Here is a 16,792-nt window from a genome sequence, read left to right as displayed (position 1 = left end):
CACACTCGGACCCGCCCCATCTGGCTGGCTGTCCCAGAGCGTCAGCCATAGTAGAGGCTCCCATTTGGAGTCACAAGCTGCCTTCCTCTGTGTCTCTTCAGCCTCCTCGGGCCTGGAATGCTCGGCAGCCTTTCCCAAGTCACGCCCTTCACATCTGGAGGGTCGCGAAGGCCATTGCTTCTGCAGAATGTCCTCGTTTCCTCTGGCTGACATCCCCCGTGACAAGACGCAGGAATGCACCTTTGGCAGGAATTCTGCACAAGCCACACCGCCCAGTTCATCGTCCCGGCCTCTGCAGGGACTGGGTCTCGTGGGTCCCTCACGAGCACGTCCACTAAGTGCCAGCCCTGTGGCCCCTGCCCAGCATGCCCACCGTGAGGGCACCATGCGGCCCGACGGTCAGTGAGAACCTGGCACGTGTGCGTGTCCCGCTCCTCGTAAATGAACAGTTCATTCATTCCATGGCCGAGTGGCCCCTGTCCTGGCCATGGGAGAGTCTGTTCCTACACACGCGGCTAGCAGGAGGGAGGCCGGTCTGCCCAGCACTGCTCTCCGACCCAAGGAGAAGCGCCAAGCCCCTCGCCTTCTCCTGATCCAGGCCAGGGTCGCCTTCCCCAGGAGAACAGTTAGAAGATGAGGTCTGAGCACCTGGTTGCCCACTGCCACGCGGTGTCACTGTTCCTGGCTCCTTCGGGGGGCGGGGCGACGTCAGGCCTGTGTGCACTGAAGCACGAGCTGACCCGAGCGGACAGCACATGCCCTACTCCACCCCGCACTGCCGCCCCAGAGGCCACACGGCTCCCTGCACTCCGCATTAACTGCAGGGGGAAGCTGGGGCTTCCACAGCCTCTGTCCACGTGCGGTTCTGATCCTCAGGGGACCCCACCTCCAGCTGCAGCACCTGCACCCTCCCCCCGCCATAGCGCTGCCCCTAAGCAGGGCTGCCTAGGCACACGGCCACCTGATGGGAAGGGGAGGCCCCCAAAAGCCTCCTGGCACCCAACTTCCCACGGCCCCACCCAAACGACAGTCGCCACAGCAGCCCTTCTCCTGCCACGCCAACACCCCAGCTCCCGGCCGGGGCACCCCAAGCATACTCCCAAAGGCGCTGAGGTTGGGGGCGTGAGGCATCACACAGTGTGACCGTGGCACTCTCAGAGGAAGATGGGGCCGTGAGACTATGTCAACAGCTTTTCTGTGACTTCACGTAGAAAATCCTTACCGAAACGAGCCGCCCCCGGGCTCCTTGAGTTTGTTTTTCTGAGCAGCAACTGCCTGGGCCGAGACAGCAGAAAGAGCTTTGGTTCCAGGCAACACAGCAGGCTTCACCACTGGGACTGCAAAACAAGGGGCAGAGGAAGACCCCCGACGTAGGCACACGTGTCCCGCCCGTGTGTGGCAGAGACGGAGGAACTCGGCCTCTGTGCCTGACGCACCCAGGCAGGGCTGCCCGCACCCCGGCGACCAGGCTCTTGTTGTGGACAAGCGTCTGACTCTGCCTGACATGCAATGGCGGGGCAGAGTCTCTTAAGCCTTCAGTTTCCTGCGTCACCCTGACGGGTGAGGGCCGACACTATGGAGGTCGTTAGTGCCGCTGACGTGCACACCTCCGTGGCTGAAAGGGTCGATTTTGCTACGTGTGTCCCAGAACAGTGAGAAAATTGGAGGGCAGGACCTCAGCGAGCAGCCCAGGACCACGGCCTCACCTGGCTGCAGTGGGTTCAGCTGGATCTGCTGGGGCGTGGTCAGCACAATGCGGTTGTGAGGCTGCCGGAGGGCCACCATTGGTGTCTGCGTCAGCGTCACCTGTGGGGGCCGGATCAGGGCTCCAGGCTTGGGTGGCTGCTGGATCACCTGAGGCAAAGCCACGGCCCTGTGAGCAGTGACAGCGGCCAGTGCCCCGTCCCCAGCCGTCCCCCTGCCACGGCCCAGGTGAGGTTCTGGTCAGATTCTGGCACCACATCAGCACTTCAGGGCAGATTTGCCACCTGGACACTGCACGTGACCCGGCTGGGGAGAGGCCACTTCTCCCCAAATGTCAGGAAGGCAACGTGGCCCCCCCCGGGCGACAAGGCAAACCTGTTTCTCCTCCTCGTTTTCTCTGAGAAAGGAGGTGGCATTATCGGGGGAAGGTCAGATTTCCTCCATCCTGCCTTAAACCTGACCCTCGGAAAAGAGCCTCTCCCACTGTCCCCCCGACGCGGCCAGAGCCCCACGGCTATGCGCCTGTGGCTCACCTGATGGCAGGGCCTGTGCCGTTGCCTCTGCCACCAACCACACTTGCCCTCTGCTTCTCCCCGACTCCCTGACCGGCCAGCCCGCCTTCTCTGCGCAGCCAGGCCCACCCCTGCACACAGCTGCGCTCCAAGTCCTGGCGGGACTGGGTGCTCCCCGCCGAGGCCGGAGACCCTTCCAATGCCACATGGCTATGGTCCACGCAGCCTTGCCCCAGACCTCTGGGCCAGGAGTCTCAGACTCCGGTCTCTGAGGTTTACAAAGGTAACCTGGTGGGTGTGCTTTGAGGTACAGGCAGAGGGGGTGGGGCAGTGCGCTGGGATCAAACTGTTTCTCCAGCCCCAGCTGGTGTGGCTCAGGTTGGGCGTGGGCCTGCAAACCTAGGGTTGCGGTTCTATTCCCAGTCGAGCACATGCCTGGGTTGTTGGTTCAGCCCCCATCTGGGCACCTTTGAAAGGCAACCGACGCTTCTCTCACATCGATGTTTTTCTCTCTCTCTCTTCCCCTCTCTCTGAAAACAAACTGCTTCTGCAGCGACACCCATGAAAGCCCCACTGCGCAGGACAGGCGGAGACAGCAAAGCCTCCGACCTGAAGGGTTGGCCACAGGCCCAGGGAAAGGCTCCCAGTCTCCGGGCAGACTCAGAGCGGGCTGCCCACTGCGGACCGTGTGTGCACACAGCTGCACACCCCAGGGAGAGGAACGCAGAAGGCTGCAGCCTCTAACACCAGGGGACGCCGGTGACGTCACACACCCCGTGCATCAAAGGCCAGACTCTGAGAAAAAGCAGCTTCCCGTGGGGTCTCTTATGGAGAACCAGCTTCTGCGTGAGGCAGCTCCGCAGCCACGGCAACAACAGCCGAGGCCGGAGCAAAGCCGCCCCTGGAGTGGAAAGGAACGTGGAACTGCCACGTGCCCGCCTCCAGCGCTGACTGCTCACAACCGCCCCGCTACCCGGTCACCCGGATTCCTCACCAGCAATCCAGGCAAAACCCACACAGGCTCAACCCGGGCGGCTGAGAGCCCCGGGTGATTCGGTCACCCGCTGGGCCACCACACTGGGCCGTCAGAAACACACTCCACAGCTTACTGTGAAGCGCCAGGGAGCCTGCGTCCGTTCTTCTCTAACCGGCTTCAGAGGAACCAAATCGCTGAGGCTTTTTTAAAGGCCCCCGATCTGCCTGTGGGGGCAAAGACAGCCTTTCTCTGGCTGCAGACCTCAGAAGCTGGACTCAGCCCATCCACAAACGAACAGCAGTAGCCTGCCACTTCAGCTGCCGCGAGCCACCGCGGCCAAATGCATAGGGAGCTGGCCTACGCCACAACACAGAGGCTCCTGTGGCCACCTGCACGTGTAGTTGGGCGTGGCTCCTGACCAAAGGCATGTCCAGGCAGGAGCCATGACATACACACCATGTCCCCTAAACCAGGGACGCCCCAGACAACACCAGCGGTGGCTGGGCCCCTGCTCACTTCATCCCACAGAGGGAGGAATTACTACGCCTGGCGCTGAGCTGGCCCCTGAAGCTAACGCCTCGGGTTGTCCCGCAGGCTGCCCCGAGCCGAGGCAGGCAGACGAGCAGGGCAAGGGGCTGTCGCCTGCACACCAGCGGCGTGGGCTGCCCCTGCTTGCCAATGCCAACCTGTGTGGGCTGCGTGAGGCTGATGACAGGGGGCTGGAGGGCGCTGGTCACGGTGGCCGCCGTCTTCCCGGCTGTGCGCTGGACGGAGCTGCTGAGCACCACGGCCGTGAGCGCGGTGGTGGCCTGCGGGGCTGGCGGCTGCTGCTGCTGGCTCTGCTGGATGAAGGCCGCGGAGTCCGGGGTCAGCTGTCTCAAGGCGGGCAAGCTCCTCTGGGCGGACACAGACACAGGGTCAGCAGGCGGCACAGCATCAGGTCCTCCTCCCGAACTCAGAGACACCGGGCTCACATGTGTTGGCAAGCCTGAGGGCAACACCTCTGGGGCCGGTGTCCTATGCAGCACCCCTGACCCGCTGACACCGGGCGGGACCGCGCTCAGGTAGACAGCGGGTGCTGCTGAGCAGCTCGTGAGAACATTACAGCACAGAGACCATCTCAGGGACAGCCGGTGCTGCAGAAACCCGGGCTCCCCAGGGTGGGGCCCACCAGCCCTCAGGCTGCCCAGCGTGCCTGCAGGGCCTGGGCTCTGAGAGCACCGCCCCGGCATGGCCTCGGTGCAGAGGTCCCCGACTCCCAGAAACGCTTCTAAGAGGACAACGGATGTTCAGCCGCAGAGCACTGTAAGCTTTCAACACGCAGGTGCCAACTCTGCGCCCCACCCACCCCGGGACAGACACATGATGGGCCACAGGCTTCACCGTTACCTTCAGGAAAGGCACAAGGTAAGGTTGAGGTGAAGAATTAAGTTCTCGGTAGAGCCGACTGGTGAAGTCTTCTGCTTCGATTTTTCCGTCCTGAAAAACAAGCCGATGTGAGACCCCTGCAGGAACAGAAGCACGCGCCCACCACTCCCCACCCAGCATCGCCCTGGTGCCCTGGCCCACGACCCTGCGCTCTCTGCCAGGTCAGGGCCACACAAGAGGCCACCAGTGCGTCCCAGTGCACACTGGGCGCTCACCAGTGGGGCTGGCCGGAGGCTGACTGTCCCTCTGCTGATATCCCTCACCCAGCTGTCACTCAACGTGCTGCCAGGAGCCAGACCAGCCTGAAGGGACCTCCCTGTCACACTCAGAGCTGCTGCATAGGCGCAGGGGATCCGGGACGCCTCTCCTCAGAGATAGCAGCCCCGCTCAGGCCCCAAGCCTCCAGGACGAAGCCCCGCACAGCAGGGCTCTAGCAGGACGTCCCGGCCTTCCTGCCGGGCCCAGGTCAGACCGCCGTGCTGGACAGGCCTGGCGGAAAGCTCTCACCAGCAGGTGCTGGACCAGCTCCTTCACGTTTGCCGCCGTCTCTGTGGATTGTTTCCCAGATGAGGCCAGCTTTATGAGCGTGGACAGGAAGTTCTTGCATTTCTTCACGTTTTCCATCGTTTCCTGGACTCAAGTAAGAAAGACACCAGTGAGAACATCTCAGGAGCAGGTGTCCGTCATCGCCCTGGTTCGACAGCAACGCTGTGCGGGAGACGTGCGCTTCCTCTCCAAACTGCCGAGAGCGCACAGTGACGCTCCTGGCCAGCTGCCGGGGGTGTGGTCTGACGAGCACCCACGGACCCCTGACTACACAGTCAGGAGGGACCCCAGCCACAGCTCTGTCAGCTGCCAAGTCCCTGCCAGGACTGGGGTCAAATCAAAGCCGCAACACACAAAGGTGACTTCCTAAGCCAGGCACCATGACGCCATTTATGGTGAGGAAAAGCCACATCTGCCCAGACACACAATAAAAGGAGCTGGGCTGCGTCACAGCCACTGAGGCTGACGGAGAGCCCCGGGCAAGGAACGGAACGGCTACAAGTGGCCTGTGTGGCCGGGCCTGAGGCCGTGTGCATGGGTGGGATCTAGGGGAGCACCGACAGAGACAGGCAGACACACGGCCCTGCAGGCCGCCACTCCACTCCATCCACGTGCGGCTCCCCCAGCGCCACTGCCTGGGCCTCTGTCGCCACAGACAACCCTCCGCATACATCATCCAGCCTGAGAGGCATGAGCAGCGCACTCACCGTGGCAGCCGTGGAGGTGGTGGTGGTCCCCGGGACGGTCCGCTGAGGCGTCCCCGTCTGAACAGCCGTCGCCGTCCCAAGTGAGGCTGTCTGGGCTGCACCCCCCAGAACAAGCTGAGGCTGCAAGAGTCCAAAACAAGCAGTAAACAGAGGCTGCAGGCGACACCTCACGCCCGAGAAGAGAGCTCGCTGCAGCGGCGGGGCCCTGCTGGCCACGCGTGCGGGGGGGACACACACCAGGCCGCACCCCGCATCACCGTGCTCAGTGCCCAAGAGGCAGGAGTCTGCACTCACAGCAAACACAGTGCCGAGGCTGACGGCTGGAGAGAGCCTGCTTCTCAGCCGTCTACCCCAGAGGTCTCGTGGGGACAGGGACCAACTGCCTTCTAGCGCACAAACCAGACCTCCTCCTCGGAAAGTGCAAGCACCAACAGAGAAACTACAACCGGGAACACCTGGTCTGTGCAAAGCCTGGTGACAAGGCAGCCCTCCCCCGGGGCAGCTCTGGGGTGGGCAGGCTGGGGTCCCAGGGTCCCGGGCCCCTCGGCTGCCAGACCGGTCCTTCCTTGCTCTGCAAGAGCGAGTCTCATCAGGAAGCAGCACAGAAGAGGCTGGGAGCAACGGGGGCGTGGGCTCGGCAGCAGGGTAGGGACACAAACGTTTACCCGTTTTCTCCATTTCCTCCCCAATTTTTCAAATGTTCCTTTCTACGACTTCTGAAAGTAGGAACAGTACAGCCCTGGCGCAGGCATCCCATCGGGGCGCTGACACAGCCCACCCTGAAGGGACCCTCCCAGGCATCCCAAGGGCCCCAGGCTACGCAGACCAGCTTTGCGGAGGCCTGGGGGCTGCAGGCGGGCGAGCTTCCTTCACAACCTGTCTTCTTTCCCTGGAGACATGAAGCCAGAGCTGCCTCTCCCGTCACTAGCAAACGTCAGGGGACACGAGGAGCAGACCACATCGCCACCACTGGTGCGCCCCCAACCCTGGAACCCTGGATCTCCCTCACACTGGCCTTGTCCCCACATCTGACACTGAGATGGTCCGCACGGAAGCAGATGCAAAGCTAAGCTTCACTGCCTTCTAGAGACACCTCTCACTACAGCTGGAGTTCTCATGCGCCAGTCACACCGGACTCCAGGCTGGAGCCTGCGCCCAGAGCCAGGGCGCGCCTTCCTGTCTTAAGCAACACTGGCACCCGCTGCAGACGCCAGAGGGAAAGGAGGATGCCACCCAGGGAGAGAAGAGCCCGGCGCGGGCTGCTCCAGGCCCTGTGCCCACCACCAGCCCCCGCCACCTCTGGGCCGTAGCTTCCTCGTCCAGAAGAGGGGGACAGAGTCGACTGCCCAGTGCTGCCACGGAAGTCACACGCAGACCAGCAACACGTCAAAGCCTAGCCCTGGCCCACACAGACGCCTGGCCACACCTGGCCAACGCCGCACTCCCGGTGCACACTCCCAAACACCTCCACCCTCCGCACCGGCCACTCTGTGACCCAGGGCCCGAGCTGTCGGCACAGCACAACCCACCACTGTGAGAACCACACACAGTAAGGCCCGGGACATGGCCCACGACAGCCCTGCCACCGTCGGCGCATACACGGGTGCCAGGTGCACACAAACCCCCCACGCGAGGCTGTCCAGCTTCAGAGATGCCCTCCAGTCAGGCGCTGACAGGGTGATGTGGTTAGGCTCTGGCACAGCTGGAAGCTCCCAGAAGTGCTCTGGTGGTCAGCTCTGCGCGGCCATGCAGAAAGGGAGCCCTGACGGGCCTGTGCTGGTCGCCAGAGAGAAACCGCTCTCTTTGGGAGAGCCTGCCATCCAGAACTCTGCCCCGGGTCCCACACCCAGCTCTCAGCCTGGTCTCGGAGGCCAGACGCCGCGCCTCACCTGCACTCCGGGCGAGCGCTGCAGTGCGGCAGCGGGCTGCACCGTCGTCTGGGCCTGAGACACCTGCTTGATTATGGTCGTTGGGGTCACCTGCCGGGCAATAATCGGGGTCCCAGGTGCCTGGAAAACAAGCGAGACTCATCTAAAAGGAGCAACTGGGAGTGATTCCCCACACTCCCCCGAACACAGAACCACAGACTCTTGTGCGTCTGGTTTTCCCCAGTTCCCGTCAGAGCCGCCCCAGCTCTCCATGCTAGTGACCAGAGTCTGCAAAGCGCAGGCCCGCGGTCGCTGCGCATGGCCACAGGGGCGCCTGACCCCTGTATCAGATCTGGCACGCTGGTCCTGAAAGGACACGCGTGTCTGGAAAGCGGGCCCCACGTGCAGCCCCGTGACCTCGTGCCCAAGCACTGACAGGGGTGACGAAGGCACTAAGCAGCACTAGTGTCCCTTGCGTCTAGAGACCAGTCACTCCCGAACCCTGACGGGAAGACAGTCCGAGTCCTGAGCGAAGTGACCGTGGAGCTGACGGTCAACACTGACACGCACACCCAGAGCTGAAGGGACCCCACGGCCCCTAACGCCTGCGGGACAGAGCCGCCGGGGACAGTCCGAGCTGCCTCCACCCCCAGCTCAGGGGCGCTTCCTGAGCCGCCCAGCACACTGGGCCAGCCACCTCCACGTAGGCGCGCCTGCCCAGAGGCAGTACAGCTCATGTCACTGAGAAAGGAGTTTTCTAGAGCCGCCCAGTCTCTACACCAGCACCAACCGGCCCACTAGCTGAGGACAGCAGGAAGACGGCTGCAGCCAGGACGGCATCACAGACAGCAGGGATGGGACTGTGCCAGCCGCGCCCCCCGGGAGACCGGGCCACAGGGAATGCCGGGCCTGGGGCCCGCCCAGCACACTCGCCCACAGCTGCGCCTGTCCTCCTGCCACAGCCCACAGCGGCGTGCAGGGCTGGGGGCCCACCCCCCAAGCCTGGCCAAGCCCGGGCGCACCTCGCTGATGAGGAGCCAACACTCTCCCGGGGTCTGCTCTGTCCCCTAGCCTAGCGCCCTGAGCCTCAGCTCAGTCCTGGGAACAGCCGAGTGCCATCGCCAGCATGGCTACACCGTCCCCACTGCAGAGAGGAAGCTGAGGCGCGGAAGGTGGAGTCACGGAGAGAAGGGCAGGGCTGGCGCGAATGCCACTGCACGGGGACTCGGGGTGGACTCCTCAGGGCAGGGCCGGCCCTGGAAGCCATTGACAGCCACCAGGAGCCAGCACAGGACGCCCGCCAGACGGCCTGGGTCGGTGCGGGGCGCGCGCGCACTCACCTGGACGGTGGAGATCTGGACAGGTGGGGCACTTGTGGGGGTGGCAGGGCGGGGCGCCATGGTGGTCTGAGGCTGGGCCTGGGCGTGCGCCTGCGCCTGCATCTGGGCCAAGGCCTGCTGAGGGATCATTAACAACTGCCCGTTCTCGCTGCGCACGAGGACCATACCTGGGGACAGAGGACACCCAGCGTCAGAGCCCAGGAGGTAGTGGCTCTGTGGGGAGGCCTGGCAGCGCTGAGGAAGAACAGGGACGGTGGTGACAGTTGCTGGACTAGGACATGCCCACCAAAGATGGCACGCAGGAGGAGGAAAGGGGCAGGGTTTGTGTCATGGACTCAAGGAGCAGCCACGCTTCCTGTCAGCAAGCCAGCTTCTGCGTGCCACACTGTCACCCCACAGCCACCCCACGCTGGCCTCAGGGCGGGCACTGCCTCCCTGGAGGAAGCCGGGCGCAAGACGCCGAGGGCCTGGCAGGGCCCCACGGGCATGCTCTGCCCCACACAGGCTGCCAAGCATTTCTGGCTGGAGCCTCAGACCCCAACTGCCCAGGGCAGGTCCTTCCAGCCCTGCCCCACCCCTCCTGTGACCCAGGGCAGCTGGGAGACGCGGAAGACGCGGCCACACCCTGGAGCTTCCCAGCCAGCTGTCCTGCAAAGCCCCAGACTCCCTCCTTCCAGCAACCGGATCCCGCGACACCCAGGCACCTCGTCCTCTGGAGTGAGTGTCCACGGCTGGCCAGGGCAGGGCTCCACCTCACAGACGGGGAGAACCACTCACACTGCACATGTCTGCGCTGCGTAGCCACAAAGCAAACCCCACCATACAGGTTTGGCATCAGTTTTAGCTTCAAAAACGGGCAAGAAAGCACAGCCTAGATGCCGTTAGCACCGGTAACACTGGTGTCCACTTGTGCACTACTTTCCACGAGGCAGTGACACAGCCGCAGCAGGACCCGCACTCTCCGTCCGGTGGGGCCTCAGCCGCCAGCCCACAGGGCCACACTGACCGAGCCCTGTCCTCCCCTAGGGCACGGCTGGGGACAGTGCTCTCAGAGGAACGCTGGGCCAAAGGCCTCCTGCCGGCGTCACAGCCCTCCCACGCCAGTCCGGAGCGGTCGGGAGCTGCAGCGGCGCAGGGCCCGGGCTCCACCACATCACAACGTCAAGAAACGACAGGCCCTCCCTGGGCACACCCCCACCATTCCTGGTCCAAAGAACCACCTTCCTGCCCACTGACACCCCTTCTCAGATGAAGCACGCTGACAAAGCCAACAGAGACAAAGCCAACTGCACGCCCGCTGCTGAGCCCCGAGCCAGGGGCCTTGTTGGATGGGAAGGATGCAGGGCGGTGGGGACTGCCCAGCCGCCACCCAGGTCCACATGTGGGGCGGAGACCATAGAAGAGAAAGCTTGGTGAACACCCCGCGCTCGCTCGCAGCCCACCCCTCATCCACTCGTCCGTCCATGCGGAACCCCTGCTCCTTCCTCTTAAGGGTTCCAGACACAGAGAGTCCCCACTGGCAGGACAAGGACCAAATGGGGCGTAGCAGCCCCTGCAGCTCAGCACCCAGGTGACACTGGCACTGGACACCAGGGGCCTTGCTGACGAGAAAGTCCTGTCCACAGACAGTGAAAGGACGCTGGAGCAGCAGGCGGGACCATGGAGCTGCAGACGCGGACAGAGTCGAAGTGCGGGCGCTGTGGTCTGCTCTGCCCTGGCCCGGCGCACACGCCGGCGTGTAAGCCCAGTGCTGGGGGGCGCTCCCCTCTGGCGGCCCACCTTACAACACATCGCAGCCAGGGACAAAGAGTCAGATACACGCAGTGGCCCCGCCACAGCCCGCGAGCGTCAAAACAACAATGGCGGCACCGACGCTGTTTTGACGACACTACCGCAGCCCCGGGTTCTCCTACGCCCAGGTCACAGTCCCTCGTTTCAGACACACAGCTGTCCGGGGTCTACGCAAAGGCAAAGCACAGCTCAGTCTCAAAATGTAACAGAAGGGCTTCAGGTGGAAGCTCGTGAGGAAGGAACAGCCTGCACACGCAGGCTGCACCCGGGCCAGGGATGCCCACCATCCTGACCCCATCACGGGACGGGCCGCCTTACAGCCGGCCACCAGCCACCAAGGTTGGCAGGGGGCGCTTTCTCCCAGGGCGCCCCAAGGCAGCGGCCGGCACCCACAGGGCCCTCCCACACCGCACACGCCCTCTGGCGCTTCGTCTCAACAGGAACGGAGGAGGGCTGCACCCCATGCGCCACGCTCCCCCAACCCTTATGTCGGGGAGGGAGGCGAGCACACACAACTTCCGTTTCAACACCCTTCAGATTCACCTGTCCTCAGTGTGGGCCACTCTAGGCCAACAGGTCGACTCCCAAAGGCAGCTCACGGGGCACGGCCAGAGGCGCGGACTGGAGCTCTGCCTCCTGGTCACACCCGCCGCTGCGCCCCCGCGCCCCCCACCGGAGGCCCCCAGATGGCATTCCTCGGGCACACTGGGCCCTGCACTCAGGACACAGGACACCAGGGCCGGCAGGTCTGCGCGAGGAGCAATCACGAGGCGCCTGGCGGACAGGAACCAGGAGGAATGAGGAAGCCCGCAAGCAGAAGGGGCCCTCCCTAGACTCCACCCCTGGCCACCAGGGCCTTGCAGGCCGCTGGCGCTGCTCCACCCGTCACAGACCCGCGAAGACAACCGAGGCCGTTCTGCGTGTGTTCGGCTTTGGATTCCCTCCTTTTCACTCCTGATGTCGTAAGAATGTCCTGTCACTCAACATCCTTCAGAAACACAGTTTTTGGGGGCCACACAGTATTTCACCCAGAACGTGTTTGGAGTCTCCCTGGAGGTGGGAACTCAGGCTGGTGTCTGTGTTTTGTGGTCAAGGAGCTCAGGCCACGCTGTGCAGTGTGGAGCCCCCACCAGCACCACGGGCCTTGCCACCAGCCATGCCCGAGCCCTGCGTGCTTGGGGCTCCCATGGCGCCCTACAGCCACCTGCTGGGAGGACCGGGGCGCCCAACCTGGGTGGTAAGTGGCTCGAGCAGCAGGCAGCCCAAGGTCACCCAGGAGACCACGCCCCATCTCTGCCCAGGCATGACCACCAGATCTGAGAGGCTGAATGAGCCCTCCCCTCCCTGACGCATCAGAGTTCAAGGGGAAGCCCAGTGTTCCTGCCCAGGCACAGTTCTTCCGGTGCCTCTCGTACCAACGTTTTTTACTGTATCCGAAACGAAAATGTGGGTCAGCCCAGGCTGCACACCACACGCACCCGGCACTTTTGGACCCGCCTGGGGACCTCCCCCTGGGAGAATCCCCATCACGGCCCCTCCCACACGCTGTTCTCACAGGTGGCTGCAGTGGCAGGAGCAGGGACCAGACCCCTGCGCTCACCACCGCCCAGCCAGCGTCCCCAAGTGCTGTGACCAGCAAGCAGCAGAGAGCCTGCAAGGCCGAGGTGCAGCAGGCACAGCCCTGCACAGGAGCCGTGCCCATGGGAGCCGTCCCTGACCCCTGGCGCTGACACTCGACCCAGAGAAGGGAGCAGAGCAGAGACACACGGGCACTGCTGGGCACTGCTGGGCACTGTGGGCAACGCGGTGGGGACTCATGCTGAAGCCGTCCCGCATGGCGTCCACGGAGGGGCAGGAGGAGGAGGAGCCTGGACAGAGCCCAGAGACCAGGAGGACAGCCACACCAGACCACAGGGTCCTTCCCACAGAGCTGTCCTTCCCACAGAGCTGTCCTCCCCGGCTCTGTGTCTCAGAGCAGGGCAGCGTCCTCAGCAAACGCATTTCTCCCTCAGCTTACTGCACCCCAACAACTTCATCTTCACAGGCATCTAAGTGGTGGGCTCGTGAAGACTCACCACACACTGGCACAGAGTAGGGGGCACACGTCACCTACTGAAGCAGGAGGGGAGCATGCTCGACCAGAAGTGCCCCACCCTTCACCCTCGCCCCCCCGCCCTGCCAGTGGCCATCTCGAGGGCCCGGGCAGGGTTTGTGACCAGTCTGCTCAGGCAGAAACCTCAGCATTCTCCAACTCTCGAGTCAAGCAGCTGGTGCCTGAGCCCTCCGTGTGGTCGGCCACTGCCTCCCGGACATCGGCGCAGACACTCCCCCTCCCCAAGCGCACGCCAGTCCTGCAGCTGCGGCCCCCAGGAGCCGGACAGGGAGCGGGCCAGAGCGCCAAGGACAGGGCCTGCTCCGGCCTCCACCCTGCTCAGGGGAGAGCACTCAGGGCGTCCACAGCAGCCAGCCACGGGGTTCCCACTGCCAGCGCACAGGTGCGGGCGGGTCCGGCCTCATCCCTCCAGGCTGCTGCGCCCTGCTGCACCCACACGGGTCAGCCCCTCGCGCCCTCTTTAAGCAGAGTGTTAAATGACCGACGCATGTGGTGGGTTACAAAACTATTAATACACAGATGGGCTGACGCGTAACAATTTATGGCAAGTGTGCGTGAGCATGGGAGAGAGAGTGTGAGTGTGAGGGCACGTGAGTGGGTGAGTGTGTGAGTGGGCGAGTCAGTGGGTGAAAGTGGGTGAGAATGTGGGTGTGAGTGTGGGTGTGAATGTGTGGGTGTGAGTGGCTGTGGGTGTGAGTGTGGGTGTGAGAGCCCATCTGTGAGTTGGGGGAAGCGGGGCCACTGTGAACTCACCAAAGCTCCGTGCACCTGTCACACACCCTTCCCCACGGCACGCTGGATGTTTACAACACCACCAGTTGGTAGAAGCCACCGAGTTCTCTGCCTGGTGGCCCCAACAACACACGAAGGCACAGGCAGGCACCCACCAGCACCAAGCCCACATCAGCTATGGGTCACGATGGTGTGACAAGCCAGTCAGGACAAGTGAGTCTGGGGAGGGCAGAGCCCTGGACGTCTTCCCTCCAGGGCTGGAACTGTCCAAGTGAAGCCCGGAGCCCGGACATGCTTTGCTCTCCAGAGACGCAAACTCAGGTGGCGTGAGCTTGGTTGGGGGAAGGGCCAGGGGAGGTGCAGTCAAGGTAAACAGGTGCGGTCCCAGTACCCTACCCTGCCAGGGGGCCTGGTGATGAGCCCCTAATGGCAGGGCCCCTGCTGTCCCGGGACCCCAGGGCCTCCCCGCAGATACACAGTCTCAGCCACGCTGTGCTTGGCATGGCCCCGGCCCCAAGGCCCTGACGACCCAGGAGAGCACTCCCACCCCCACCAGAGGGCGGCAGGGGCAGGGGCTGGAAGACTTTCTGTAGAAACGGACAAGCTGACCCTGCAGCTCACACGGAAACACAGCTCCCAGCACTCTGGACGAAGAAGAGCAGGCAGGAGGCTCGGTCTCAGCCCAGGCACCGCCCTGGACAGATGCGTCAGCAACCACACGGCCCCAGCACTGCCCACATGCACAGGGCCACGGGTTTTCAACAGAAGTGGCCGGGACTCAGAGCCTCCGGGCTCACTGCAGACAGGGCACGTGACTGGGTGTCCTGGGGAAGTCAGTCAGTCTCAGCACCCCCCCACAGCTGTCCAAAAACCAACTTAAACTGGACCAAGTGAGAGCTAAGGCCACACAAGTTCTAGAAGAAGACACAGAGAAAAACCCTTGGGCCTGGGGCTAGGCACAAATGTCTCCGATGACCCAGCAACTTGCAGGAAGAAGACGGGGCACCAGGCTCCAGGGAGTGAGGCCGCTCTCGGAAACACGGAAACACGCTGTGAGGTGCAGGAAAGGCGATGCTCTCAGAGGAAAGGCTCCTACAAGTTCAGCCTCATAAAGGGCCTGCACGGGAACGTGTCTTTGAAATTTGAGCCACGTCAATATCAATAAAACAACCTCCCCCAATTAAAAACGCGTGCAGAAGATTTGAACGACACTTCACCAAAGATGCAAATGACACAGAAGCCCAGGAAAAGATGCTCGCCATCGGTCAGTGGTCAGCAGGGAAACGGCTACGGTTAAGGCAGCTGACCACAGTGATGCCGGCTGGGGGTCAGAAACCGCCAGCCATCCTGGCCAGACGGGTCGGCCACACAGTGAGCTAGCTAGTAGCCACTCCCCAGGCCCACAACCCACTCCTGAGAGAAATGGAGCCTCAGGTCCCCGGGAGACCCACAGGCCTGCCTCTGCGAAGCGCCCTTCCTAACGGTTGGGGTCACAAACAGCCCGGAGCTGGTGCCGGGGGCTTCCATGCACAGAGGGGGGGACCTGCTGATACCTGCAGCCGCTGGGGAAGGCTCGCAGGCCCCCCTCCGAGCACAAAACCAGTGGGAAGACCGCTGCTGGACCACTCACAGGCGCAAAGCCTCCAAAGGGCAAGAGCACCGGACAGCGGCCAGCAGGCGCCGGGCCCAGGGCGGAGACGAGCTAGCTGCCCAGGGGGAGTCTCGGCAGTGTGCTGTGGGGCGGGTCCACTGGTCACGTGTCTGCGGGACCTCACAGGAACACACGCTGACCGCCAGTGCTGTTGGGCGTACACCAGGCCCCATGAAAGTGAGGGACACATGTGCCAGCGGGCACGGCAACAGGCCCCGCGGGCGCCACCAGGCCACCGGGGCTGATCACACACTGGCCACGCCTGCGGCAAGCCCCACGACGTGCACCTGAGGGGCCGTCCACCCACCCACACAGGGGCTTCATCACCACTGCCACACAGAACCCCGCCTGCAACGGACGAGTGAACGGGAGAAAAAGCATATGACGTAGCTGCCCCGAGCTGAGGAATAAGACGGACACAACCAAGCGTGCAAGCCATTCGCACGGGAGTCTGGAGAGACCGAACCGGGCTCCCGCAGAGGCCGGGGCACACACTTCTCTGCACTCAGCCAGGATGCTCGCAGCGGCCGCACATCACTGTGCGTGGGTTATGCCCCAGGAAAGGCGCACGTGTGCTGACCCACAGGCCCAGGAGCCCCGACACCTCAGCTCCCACAGGCCTGGGCCCGCACCACTGGGTGGGGACTGGGTGGGCGCCACACCACCTCCCGGCCACAGGGAGGGCGCGCACCCGCGGCCCCCAGCATGGCTGTCCCGCACAGAGTTGGGTGTCTCTGGTCCCATCCCTTTCGCATTCCTGAGTTCTCGTGCTGGGTCTCCTCTGTGGGCACAGAGAGGAGGTATTAACTTTCTCCACTAAAATGCCACCAGGAAAGGCTCTGCAGCTTGTGGGAAGGAAACCTCTGAGGCTCGGGGGTGCGCGCCTCTGCCGGGGGGTGGGCCACGCGCATCTGCGCCCGCTGCTGCTTTTACAAAATAAGCACGGAAAGGTGGCCCAGAACCCAACAGAGATAAAAGCTGAGACGGTGTCTCTACTGGAGAGGAAGAGAGAGGAAGCACATGCAGGAAACTCCTTCTGTGCCAAGGAAGCGTTTCACAGATTCAAAACGCAAAGTTACCATTTTTGTTTTCTGTCGAATTTACCAGGTGACACTGGCACGGCAACCTCAGCCCATCCTTGGCACCTCCAGAGTGGTTCTCCTCTAAGCACTATTCCTGGCTCTCAGGAAAAGTCCGCCCCAGGCCCGGGGCAAGAACAAAGGGGCTGAGAGCTCTCCCGCCCCAGCAAGGAGGCTCACTGTGACCAGGACAGGGATGGGAGGCTACCAAAGGAGTCCCACTCACCTCACCACGCGCAGGCATTAACCCCAGGGTGTTCACTGGTGAAGAAGGGCCCGGGACGCTCACATGCACACGCGGGAGCACATCCAGGCTAGCTCCAGCAGTGTGAGCCCAGCGCCCCC

General features: G+C 63.4%; 1 protein-coding gene across 1 annotated transcript in view; it reads right to left on the bottom strand.

The window, feature by feature from the left end:
• The window catches only part of TAF4 (TATA-box binding protein associated factor 4), a 50,517-nt gene that overhangs the window by 16,704 nt on the left and 17,021 nt on the right, over positions 1-16,792 (bottom strand). Inside the window, exons 3-10 of the mRNA XM_053926669.1 lie at positions 9,082-9,248; positions 7,763-7,882; positions 5,874-5,993; positions 5,128-5,250; positions 4,582-4,671; positions 3,879-4,088; positions 1,707-1,854; positions 1,223-1,337 (exon numbers count right to left, since the gene is read on the bottom strand). Of these exons, the coding sequence (XP_053782644.1) occupies positions 1,223-1,337; positions 1,707-1,854; positions 3,879-4,088; positions 4,582-4,671; positions 5,128-5,250; positions 5,874-5,993; positions 7,763-7,882; positions 9,082-9,248 (1,093 nt within the window). The remainder of the gene's footprint in view (positions 1-1,222; positions 1,338-1,706; positions 1,855-3,878; positions 4,089-4,581; positions 4,672-5,127; positions 5,251-5,873; positions 5,994-7,762; positions 7,883-9,081; positions 9,249-16,792) is intronic.

Source organism: Desmodus rotundus, chromosome 6 (genome assembly GCF_022682495.2).
Source record: "Desmodus rotundus isolate HL8 chromosome 6, HLdesRot8A.1, whole genome shotgun sequence".
Lineage (NCBI taxonomy): Eukaryota > Metazoa > Chordata > Mammalia > Chiroptera > Phyllostomidae > Desmodus > Desmodus rotundus.
This window is presented reverse-complemented; position numbering and strand designations above follow the sequence as displayed.